At 41.7% G+C, this 12,562-nt stretch overlaps 1 protein-coding gene across 1 annotated transcript in view; it reads right to left on the minus strand.

Moving 5' to 3' along the window:
* The window catches only part of CFAP74 (cilia and flagella associated protein 74), a 36,957-nt gene extending 30,259 nt beyond the window's left edge, over positions 1–6,698 (minus strand). Inside the window, exons 1-8 of the mRNA XM_063176910.1 lie at positions 6,661–6,698; positions 5,396–5,729; positions 4,922–5,012; positions 4,354–4,506; positions 4,062–4,160; positions 2,534–2,638; positions 1,259–1,432; positions 550–660 (exon numbers count right to left, since the gene is read on the minus strand). Coding sequence (XP_063032980.1) covers positions 550–660; positions 1,259–1,432; positions 2,534–2,638; positions 4,062–4,160; positions 4,354–4,506; positions 4,922–5,012; positions 5,396–5,702 — 1,040 coding nt within the window. The 5' untranslated portion in view covers positions 5,703–5,729; positions 6,661–6,698. The remainder of the gene's footprint in view (positions 1–549; positions 661–1,258; positions 1,433–2,533; positions 2,639–4,061; positions 4,161–4,353; positions 4,507–4,921; positions 5,013–5,395; positions 5,730–6,660) is intronic.
* Positions 6,699–12,562: the final 5,864 nt, after the last annotated feature.

The following is a 12,562-nucleotide window of genomic DNA, read 5'->3' on the forward strand; positions in this document are numbered from 1 at the left end:
TATATTAAGATATATTTACATATATATAAAAATAAGTAATAAATGTTCTGTTTCTTCAGCAGCAAAATAATTCAACACCAGAGAAATAACACAAACATCAATCTATGAAGGAACATCTAATTTAAAATCAACCAGAGCAGCAGCACAAGGAAATGGCCCATCAATCCATTGATGCTTTTTTACCACATTTCTGAGAGGACAGAATGGCACAGGGCAGGTTTCAAACCTGGATTTTAGCTGTACTATTTCATTTAATGGCACATATATAGATAAAATGCTTCAAATCATCATCAATGCCTCCAAGGTCAGAGCCCTCATGCCAGAGACTCCAGGGAATGTGGAGGCCATGACAGGACACTGAGTGGATTTTCTTCTTTCCACATCCTTTTTGCCCTAAAAGATCTCAATGCCTCACCACACTGTACCTGGCATGAGATTTCCAGGTGAAACAGAAAATATAACTTACAGAAAAATCATTATTTTTCAAAGACTGGGGGATAAAGTCTTGGCCAGCAGAGAATGCACAACAGGAAGGGAGTGAAGCCCCACCTGGCCATGCTTTGCCTCAGGAAGCAGACTGCTTTCTCATGGTTCCTCTTGGCATCCTCGAGGAGTTTTTTATTTCTTTCTTCACGTTCTCTCTGGGCTTCCTTCTCTCTTCTGCAAAACACAGACAAACCAACAGTTGCAGCAGGACTGAGGAAAATTTGATTCCAACACAGTGAGACCTAGGGTGGGGTTGAGAAGTTCATTAATATGTGCTGAAATGAGGACATTTGTCCACTCTCCACACTCCCCACATTACAGACAAAGTGATAAACTTCACAAAAGCCACAGACTGACACACTTTTGCTCTGCTTTTGGAGAGCACTTTTGTGCTTTTTGGTGTCTGCTTCTGCTCCAGGAATCTCAATGGACTCATAAGCCCAGAAGGTCCTGGAGGGCAACAGCACTGCAGACACATGCAGTTAGTCTGATCCAATAAACCTCATTTCCTATGATAAAACCTCCTGCATTTGTAGTTTTTTCATCTTCATTAAGTTTATTCCCACAGATCAGAAATCTTTACTTGCATAACTGCAAGGCCGTGGCCAATTCTTATTTTAATTCCATTTCCTAATCAAATATTCCTGAAGCACACCCAGCTAAGACACACAGTAGCAGCAGTATCTGAACCAGCTAATCTCAGCACCTGCAGCAGAGAACTGGCTGAAAATAAAACAAGAAAGGCAGCAGGCTCTGACTTTGAGGCTCTTACTTCTCTCGAGTCCGACGTGTTCCTTCTGCTTGCAGGGCTGTTATTTTTTCCTTCCAAATCCTCACTTCTCTCTCCTCCTGGTATTGCATCTGTAGCTCCTCCTCATCTTTTTGAAGTTTTTCATGGAGGATGTCATGTTTTTCCTGTTCAGTTTCTATCTGCCACATCTCAAGCCTTTAAAAAAAAGTGTGAATTATTTTCACTGGGCTACTGATATTCTTTCACTTTAAGGTGATAAATTGAGTAAGGAAGGCTCTGTGGGGGAAATAAACATGTAACCATGTTTTCTTTTATTATTTACAAACATATTTTGAATCAAACTCTTTTAGTGGTACAGACTAAGGCTCATATCTAATACAATATTATTTTCAAAGACATGAAAAATATTGGTCCAAAAAAAAGGTAAAAAAAATAAACCTCAAGTTTTTGTTTCTCCCATTTACCTAGATGAAAATATGAAAATCAATAAAAATTCTAAAAATAGCTTTTCCTTCAACAATAAATAACTTCAGAGACAGGCCACAGCTTTTATTCTTCTGTGCTTTGCTGAAGGAACCAGATATGATAGAGCTGAGTACATTAATCTGTTCTGTGTATTGCTAATCACACAATAAACAAGTCAAGCATTTTAAAGCTATTACACAACACTGCAGCAGAACACACTGTATCCTGCTTAACCACTTGGCTAATCACAGCTAGAAGCTCATGCCTGTGTTCCTCCTTTGATGTACCTGTGGTACCAAAATACAAACACACTCACCTGTTGCCTCCTGCAAAAGACAGCTTTACTCTGTCTGATAAAAAGCAGTAATTTATTATGTGTGAACAATCAATTACAACAGCAGTATTAGCTTGGCATAAAAATACACAGTACTGCTACAATGTCTCCATCATGCTCATTTTCTCTCCTTTCCTTTATGCCCTATAAAGCCACCAAGAGGCATAAATTACAACTATTTATGCTCATGCACAGGCAGATTTACTTTAGTCCATCTTATTTTACATTTCAAATGAGACCTGTTTAGGTCACAATTTATGTACCTCTCACAATAAAATCAAAACTTTATTTACATGTGCAAAGCTAACTTGGGTTCTGAGCCACATCATCCAGCTTTGTAAGGGATGAACCATGCAAGCTAAAAGTTGATCTGGATTGATGTAATTCAGTATTTACAAGCAATTTCTCTATTGATTAACTTTTGAATCCATCCAAGAGCATATGAAGATGGTAATAAAGATTGATTCCCTGCACACTTTCTTCATGCCCTCACTTACAAGTTTTGTTTGAGTGTCAGAGCAAGGCTCAGCTCCAGCTCCTTCTCTCTCTCCAGCTCGGTGCACAGGCGGCTGCTCACGGCCCGCAGGCGGGACACGGCTGCACTGCACAGTCACACAGAACCCATCAGGCAGAAAGGTGAACAGAGCCCCCCTTGCAAGATCAGCAAGAATAAAACACAGCTCTAAGGCTCAGATTTATTCAGTAGAATCCCAGTAATTCATGCAGCCTCTTGTTTAACCTTTTAAGTGTCCATTCTTGAGGCAGAGCTTTCTTTAAACTCTTACACACCGGTTGAAAGGAACAGATGAGAATTTCAAATGCACTGACCAGTAGCTTAATGCAACTATTCACTTCTCAACTGATAAAAGTAGTATTATTCATGAAGATAAGCGTAGGTGAACCTAGAGAACCTAGACTGAGTTTGCTTTTAAAATGGTACTACAATATTCCATACACTTAGCCTACAACTGCAGCATTCCCACACAGTTATTTTCCCTCTCTCCCCAGGAGAACTAGCAAACATTGTGCTACAGGATCCACAGACAGTGGCCTGACTATACTCAACATAAACTCTCATCCTCTAAATGAAAATTGGATCTTCTACCTGCAGCTACTCCTCTAAATTCAACATTTCTCTATTGGCATTGGCAGTGCTAATGGCAGCCAGGATTTGCATTATTGCTAAAACACAAAGTTCTTGAACTTCAGAAGCCAGGAATCTATCAAGCCTTCTCACTCCACTAGACAATTGCTAAATGTAAGAGATTGGGAGAATTGCTATTTTTTCCATATCCAGACCTCTCCATGTGACCCATCATAAGGATAAACCCTACACTGCTTTTCTGTCGTTGCTGGGATTTGTTACTGTCTCTGAAATCCCACTTGCACCACCTCAGGAGGCTCATTTGCATCAGCTCATCAGTTCTGTTTAAGCAGCTCTGCCATTCTGGCAGTTAACCTGCCTTCCTCTCATTCATTGCTGCTCTAACCTGGAGATTAACACAGGTTAGAAATGCAGCTGCAAAGTTTGTTCACAAGCCTCTGGCTCCTGGTACACAAGCCACCCACTGCTTTCTATTTAAACCAAATGTGAAGAGTACAGTAAATTGCCTCCCACTTGATAGCACAAGTGTTTCAGAGCAGCTCCTGTATGCAGAGCTACTCCTGAAAGGCATTCCTGCATTCCAGAACAACACAAGAAAGGAATGGCACATGTATGTGCGCATTTATAAAAATAAACACACACACATATATAGAAATCCTGACTGCATAATCACCAGAAGCAAAGCCATGACCTCCAGGAGTGTCACAGCACCTTGATTCATCAGACTGAATAGAAGATTGACATGATTGACAGCAGTGGGCTAGGCTGACTTAGTACCTGTTGTTACATTTTAAAATATATGCCTCTTTCCTACCCATTCCCAAGTTTCCACCTCTTCCTGCTCTTATCTCATTAATTACACACAGATGAAGATAGTGGATGCCTGTAATCCCTGGTATCCAGAAATACTCTCTACCTACACATTGCCAGCCTCCTCCTCTCTCTCTATTTCCATGTCTACATGATCCAGCTGCTTTGCCAGCATCTTGCTGCGCAGCCGACAGGCACTCAGCATGTCACTGCAAGAAAGAAACACATCAGTTATGTTCTGTAGGTTCTTTTCTCAGTAAAACTCTTTTTTTGGGGGCAAGATTCACAGCCAGGACTCCTGTCAGATACATAGTTCTATAAACTCCAGTATTTAAGATGGACACAGTATCTCAGTATTGGCTGGGGATTTGTGCTGATGGATTATGTTTATTAAACACTAACCTGGTTTTTTGGACCATCAGTTTCTTTTCCCTGACCTTGTCATTGAACAATTGGAGGCTTCTCAGTGAGGTTGATAAGTGAATTCTGTCTGCAGACTTCAGAGGCTGAATGGTACCAATTCTGCCCAAAGAGTGTTCTGAGCTTTGCCTTTGACTTGGAACACACAACCAAGAAAGAAACAATGTGAAACTGAAGTTTGTCTAACATCCTTACATTCCTGCTTTTGTTTCATTCTAGCAGAACTTATAAATAAGACCATTATAGGTAATGAAGAACATGAACACAAACAGCACAGGAAGTTTGCATGCATAGACTCAAGCCAGGATTTTCAGTATTGGATATCTAAAGTTGAACATTTATACCCCCATTGAAAGCACTAATGATGTGTCTTTGTTTTAAAATGCCTGGGGCTTCTCTTGATCCCACCTTGGCTTTGCAATTTTAGTGTTCCTGAACAATAGTTTACAATTGAACAGGAACATTTTAAACTAGTTCAAACCATGTCATACACAGCTGGTCACTCAGCACCACTGAGAAAATTCTGTTTGAACTGGAACAAGGTATTTACATGGTAGAATCAGACTGGTCTCCAGCATCTTCAAAAGTGTCCTTGTTTTCCATCTTGTCATCAACATCCAGCTCTTCTTTCAGCTCATATTCTAGCAGATATTAAAACAACAGCTTAATAAAGAGACTGAATTTTAAAATTTTAAAAGCTTTCTATATTTGCTGTCAAGTCACAGTGTGGAGAATCAGATGTGACATTTTATAGCATTACTGCAGTGTACATTAAAAAATTCATATGGCAAAACACACAGGACTCTGATACACCTGCAAAAGAACAGGAGAATGTTCTCTGCCTTCATTTGAAAGTGTCATCAAGAATCCCATTTATGTGGGAAAATCCCAGACAAGAACAGGGAGGGGGACAAGGGAGGATAATGTATTGTCAGGTTCTGACCAATGATCTAACCTGCTTATCTTACATTAAGTTTACATTAATGTCAGTTTTTTGTGAGTTGTCAAAACAATTCATTTTCACCTTCCCAGTGTTCTTCCAAGTCAAAGAGCTGATCAGCTGCATCTTCCTCTTCTTCTCCCTCTTCTTGTTCTTCTTCCTCTTCTTCTCTTTCTTCTTCCTCTTCTTCTCTTTCTTTTTCCTCTTCTTCTCTTTCTCCTTCTTCCTCTTCTAGCCTTTCTTTTTCTCTTTCTTCTTCCTCTTCTTCTCTTTCTTTGCTTTCCTCTTCCTTTTCTTCTTCCTCCTCTTGTCTTTCTTCCTCCTCCTCTAGGAACACTAGAGGAGACATTTGCTGTTCTCCCTCACCAAAACTGATCTCCTGGTCTTCCATGGTGCCAGTTCTTTCCAAATGACCAGGCTGAATAAAAAGAAGAACATGTTTTCCACATTAAATATCCAACAACTTGCAGTAGTGGTGACTATCTCAGGAGTGAATTCACAGCGTTCAGTATGCATTTAATGCATGTGAAATGACTGGATACAATACCTGTGTGTTAGTTACACATCTTGAGAATCAACTATAATAAATCTCTTGGTGAAAAGCAAGGACTCTGCCTTTTTTTTTTTTTTTTTAACAATCAGCTCAGTAATAAAACAAACCTTCTGAGTGTATTTTATCCACTTATACTATGATTTTACCCCAGATTATTTGGGCACAACTCCAACAAACATTATTTCTCCTTGAGTCTTGTGGAGTTCTCCAATGCAAAGCAAACTCTTCCCAAATGTTGTTACAATTTATTAGAATGCAGTAAATTCTGTATGTCATCTAGAATGAGTTATTACCACATGGTTGAGCATTTCACATCTTACCCACAGAAGGACTTGGACATATGATTAATTTTAACGAAGGTGGCTCAGCTTTGAGTGCGTTTATGTAAATCCTTCTGCAGAACTCAAGAAGAATCAACAACAAAAGAGCATCTATTTTCTCCAGTTAAGGAGCAGAGAAAACAAACCCCAGGATTTGAAGTATGGAGGAATGAGTAAATGATAGAAACCACCTTAAAGCCAAGTAGGATTCCTACGCTTGGCTACTGATTTAGGGATGTTGGTGGCACTAAGAAGCGGCACAAACATCAAACGCAGCCAATGCAGCAGCGGCCCCAACGCCTTCAGCCAAACCCCAGCGTGGTGAGGTTGTGTGGCTCCAACTCCCAAAGAACAAAGTTTGGGGTAAATTAGGCCGAGATGCACAGCACAGGCCCGAGCCCTCCCACAGGACACCCCGGGGCAGTGTCGGTGTTCCCGGCGCTGTCCCCTCAGGGCGCTGTCCCCTCAGGGCTCACCGCGCTCACCCCCGGCCCGGCTCCTCACGGCCCGGGCCCGCCGCGCCGCCCGCGCTGCCACGGCAACGGCGCCAACCACCGCGCGCGGGGGCGCCGCGCACGCCCGGCCGCGATCCGCCCCCGAACCGCCGCGGGCGCAGGGCGGCGCTGCCGGCGCGGCTCGCTGCGTCCCCCCCCGGCCGCGGGGTGGTACGGGCCGGGACGGGCCGGGGTCCTTGGGCCGAGGTCCAGCGCCTGAGGGCCGGAGTCCGGTGTCCGAGGGCCGGGGTCCCTGGGCCGGGTCCGGTGTCCGAGGGCCTGGGTCCCTGGGTCCGGGTCCGGTGTCCGAGGGCCTGGGTCCCTGGGTCCGATGTCCCTGGGGTCCTCGCAGTTGTTCAGATCATTGAGTTCTCGAGGTTTGAGCCATCTTGAGCAGTTCTCTGGGGAGTTTTCCTACTTGGCGATTGTTGACATTATTTATTCTCAGAGGCAGATTAGAATATGAGACACTGACGCGCTTTTTGCACGTTCTTTAGAATGATTTACACTGGAAATACAGCAATATTAACAATTCCATCGTATTAGTGTCAGTAATTACCCTGGTGGGAGCACATCTACCTGTGCTGCCTGTCTGGGACATCTGGTTCAGGTGGTTTCAGGTAACCAACGCCAGAGACATTCTCAGTGAACTTTCAGATTAATGCTTATTCAAATACATTTTTAAATTTTAAGCAAGTTGGTGGCATTATGATTAAAACCCTTTAATCTTGCTGCAATGTGAAGTCCTGTGGATTTGGAGCTGGAGCAGTCATGTTAGAATACTGAAGGTTTCCAAGTTTTAATCCAAAAGGAATCTGTCTCAAATGTCTTTTCAGAAGTAAGCCTGTACTATCCTGACAAAAAGTATTTCCCCACTAGTTACTAATTAAAGGTTATTTCAGCAGAAATCATGTACTGCTCATACTGCCCATTTATTATGTCATATTCTGAACAGGTCCTCTGGCTTCAACAGCAACTCCAGCTCTAGAGGTTCTGTATGAACTTCTGTAATTGCTATAAATAAGCACAAAACCACTACCTGAAAAGTCTTTAGATGGTATTTCAGTGATTTACATACTCATAGTGGATGTCTGTGTTCATAAAATGAACCAGTTTGAATATTCTGTCCTGCAGTGGAATCTCCTGAGCCTGTGTGTTTGAATTCAAGTGTTCAGTACCAGATTTAGGGTGCCCAGAGCAGCTGGGGCTGCCCCATCCCTGGAAGTGTCCAAGGCCGGGTTGGACATGGCTTGGAGTGTTGAATTTCATATTTCTAAAGTCCATACCTTCCGGGTGGCTTTCTCACAAGCAGCTCTTCACAGCAGTGTTATTCCTGCTTCTTCATCAGGGCTCCCCCAAGTCTCCCCCTGACCGCCTCACCCTCTTTTATCCCAGCTACCTCCACGGGCCACAGCTGCCACCCAATTAAGGACATCACAGCTGCAGCCCATTTACAATAACTAGAATTGGGGCAGGGTCACTTACACAATACAGAGATCTTTTACTGCATACATACATTTACTCAGGCCCCTATATTGGAGCCACCTGGGATAGCAGGAGGTGTCCCTGCCCATGGCAGGGGTGGCACTGGGTGAGCTTTGAGCTCCCTTCCAACGCAGGCCATTCTGTCTAAACTGGTGATTAACTGGGTTTCCTCTCTGTTCTCTTCCTTGCGTTACCTTGACAAAGTCAAGGACCAGAGCAGCTGGATCCACAGCACAGCAGCTCCCTCACTCTTGGCACTAGGCCTCGATGACGTGCCAGAGAAACCCAGCTATTCACAGACTCCCAGGCATTCAGTTATTAAAATACTGAGACATCATCTGCACCAAAATACACCCTGATCTGTACACAGAGACAGATGCATTCTCAGATTTATTTAGTTGAAAACGTTCCTTAATTGTAAGCAATATTTCTGTAATTGTTATCGTTGCTATGAGAGTAAGGTCTAGGTTTTGATCCCAAGAACATGCTGCTAATCTGAGCATTTATTTCCACTGGCACACACAGTATGGAGTGTAAATTACTCACAGTGACCAGTGCATTGTCCCATATTTATGCTGTAGGTCCTCAATCTTGAGAAATACACGGACATTCTTAGCTCTATAAATGGTGGAATCTTGATTTTATGGCATCTATTCATATTACATAAAACAAATTACATACAGACATTTGCAGGATTAAAGCTACAAGATGTAGGCTAAAAATATGCAGTGATTAACTGTATAGCTCTCTCTGCAGATCTGGAATAGTTATAACTGTGTTAACTCTGAACCTGCCAGTTCCCACATTCCTCGAGTTGGGATGAAAAACATCCAAGCACGGATTTTCCCCTCAAGAAAACATTCAGAAGAACACCTGGAAATATCACTGATTGTCAGTTTCTTGTCATATTTTTTTTCAAGGTATTTTTTCAGACCCAATTTACAACTGTTTGAATTATTTCAATTTCATAACAATAACATCAACAAGGGTCATGATTTTGTGTCAGGTGAATAATGTGTTTTTAGGGAAAGACAATGTAGATTTTTCTCTCTCATATAGATAGGAAAGGAAGGAGAGATCTGCAGTTCCTCTGAAGGAAATTACAGCTCCCCAGCCAAGTTCTTATCTCTCAATCTACAACTTACGTCTATCAACTTGAAGCCAGTGAATCTTTAAGATTTAAGCTCCTGGAAATGTACAAAAAAGGCTTTGCTTGATGCAGCTCTTCCAGATTTTGTGGGTTCTGGACCACAGTGATCCATCCTGGAGAAACTGGGAAATGGAGTGAGCAGATCCAAATGAAATCCCTGCTGTTTTCTGCCAGGGTTCAATTCAGAGGCATTTCTGTGGAGCTCCTGCAGTGGCACCTCAGGATCAGCTGGAGAGGCAGCAGAGCTGGCCACTTCCCTGTGCTGTGTGGCTGCATGCTGTGCTTCCACAGGCACTTGGCATTTCCCTCCCGAACGTTTCCAAGGTGACAGGAGCTCATCTATGGAGCTTTCTGGCGTTTAGGCAGGAAGACATGCCAATAATGGAATCTGCATTTTGGCAGGGTGGTTCATATCAATTACATAACACAACTTGTCTGCCCTGTTGTTTGATAGGGATCGATGTTGGCCTGTAAACAATGGCAAACATTGATTTGTCGGACTGTAAATAATGGCAAACATTGATGAGCATCTTCCCAATGACTCATCCCTACAGATGTATGGACAGAAAATGAGAGGGGCATTGGCTGTCAGAGCACTTGATGGAGGAATGGCCTGGGATGGCACCAGCTGGGAGTGCCCTCCTGAGAGCTGGGGTAAAAGTGTCATCCTGCTCCTGGAATTAGCTCTGGCTTGGGGGGAAAGTGGGGAATTTCATCCCAAATCTGTTGCATAAAGAAAAGAAAAGGAGGGCAAAGTGTCTGGCTGCAGTGTGTGCTTCATGATTATAAAAAAAATTATGCAGATTGAGGGAGGAACTAGATGTTCTACAGAACATTTAGAAACAGATAAAAACTATATTCCTAGTACTTAAGGAAAAAGGGAAATTAATATTGTGGTTATCCAGATACTGATTAAATACAGACACGTTTGTGTTGGGGCTGGGGGACGTTCAGACAGTGCAAGTACAGTACAACCTCTGAAACGAGCTAAATATTTCCACCATGCAATTGCTACTGATATTCCCAAATCTCATTTACAAAAATAGGCATATGTGTGTAATTTATATATCTAGAGACATTTGGCGATGTTGCCACAACAGTCTTTCACGAGCTGCTTAGGTGGAATCATGGGAGGGTGAGACTAATTATCCCTGTGGTACATTTTTTGCCTCTTAAAATTATATGTGACAATATGATATCTTTATTTTTCTGGCAGTAAAACCACCTGTTCTATTTAGAAAATGATCTGTTAAGAATACCAGGTAATGCAGTGCAGCCATAAAATGAAATAATGTCTTTCTGATACAGTCTCAAAATCCTGAGTAATAAATGACTGAAAACTGATCTTTTGGCCCACATCACTGAGCATGCTTCTCCTCAATCCCATCAAATGACACCATCCAATAAATGATTGTATGGTAGCAGTTACAGAAGGATGGATGACTGTGATCAGGGAGAATTCATACCTGTTACACGTTCCACAAGAAAAATTCTTGACAGATACTGAAATGTGGGTTTCTGGCTTTAGTGTAGTAAAATATACTTCAAAGCTGTGACCTTTATTAGTGTTTGAGTAGGGTAGATACTTCAAGAATTAGTAATTGTTGATATAGTAGTAATAACTAGTGATTTAATAAATAGTAATCATTAAATGTCATTGTAAAATTGTCCAGATGTCGTGGAGCCCTTGGCATTTGACCTGGCATAGACAAACACTACAGAAACACTGATTTAAGGGTCTGTGTTGCTTCCACAGATCTACTACAGCTTTACTACAGCCCAGATCAAAGTTTGCCCCGAGCTGTGTAACTCTGACCTGGCAGCCTGGTCCTGCTGCAGCTGCAGTGACCCCACACAGTCCCCGAGGGCCCCTGAGCCCCCCTGCAAGGTCAGAGCCTGGGATGGACATTTCCATGGAAGGTGGTGCCTGCAGCCACGGGGAGTGAGGAGAAGTTTGTTAGAGTGAAAAAAAGGCTTAGCAAACATTGAGTATCATGGGCCATCTTTTTAAGACTATTTGACAGTTCCCAGCCGGGAGCTAAAGCTAAAGGAAAGCTTTAATTATTTTCAAGAGGATTAGATGAGAAAGATTTGGAGAGCTTATTTATTTTGTTTTGTTTTGATGTTTTAATGGCAATTTTAATAGTTTCTTAATCTATGTCTTAGCAATTTTAATCTGTCATTGACTGTAATGAGTTTTGGATATTTAGCTAAAAATGTAGGAAATTAAATGTATTGTTGACCTTTATTATTTTATCTCCTCTCTTCCCTTTGGCAAAAGGAGTTATTTATTTTGAGGTGGTTGTGCATGTGTATATATATATATATATATATGTATATATATATATGTGTGTATATATATATATGTATATATATATGTACCAGTCTATTTAAATATGTATTGTATGTAAAACCAACTAAATCCAAGGCTGAATGACCAAACATTTGTCCTCATCCTTTATGAGGATATAATAAGACCCTTGTAGATAAAATGTAGTTTTTTTATCTGAGAGAACTCTCACATGTCTTTTAGGATTGCCATTGTATTTTCACTTGTGTCACTGGTCACTTTTGTAGCAAGGTCTGTCCTATCAGAACGTGGTGTGCTTATTTTAACACACAAATGCACACATCACATACTTACACGTGTCATCCACACATAAAATCCACTCAGAGACCATCCAAATGTCCAAAGTGCCTCTGTGGATTTTTGGGTTAGTTTTACAGCTATATGCTGAAGATATAGAAAACTGTTTTTTTTTACTGGTAAATTAGGTGACAGTTCTCCAGCCAGAGGAGAGCAACACTGAGGAATTCTCAGCATAGGTACGTAGCCCACAGCACCATCAGCCTTAAGAATATGAAAAATATGAAAAATCTCAGCTGAAAATATCCCAAAAAGTGTGAATGTGTTGATGGAGAGAAAAAGTCACTCTGTTCTGCGTGTCACCAGGTAAATTCCATTAAAAATCTTTCAACCTACCTCCTAAAAAAAAATATCATGCAATAATCTGACTCCTAGAGTTAAATTCGTGTATTTTCCTCCTTTTTGGATGTTAGCTGCAGGATTGCCACTGAGATGGGCAGAGGGAGGAAAAGATCAGAAAGAAAATTACCTCTTATGTTATTCTCACAGGTTTATGACATGCCTGTATTTGTTGTATTACATTTGTGTGTGTGTTGTGTACATCTGTTCCCCTGGATTTCATGGGGCTGTTATTCCTCTCACCCACCACCCCTCAGTAGCCA

Source organism: Melospiza melodia, chromosome 26 (assembly GCF_035770615.1).
Source record: "Melospiza melodia melodia isolate bMelMel2 chromosome 26, bMelMel2.pri, whole genome shotgun sequence".
In the NCBI taxonomy this organism is placed as follows: Eukaryota; Metazoa; Chordata; class Aves; order Passeriformes; family Passerellidae; genus Melospiza; species Melospiza melodia.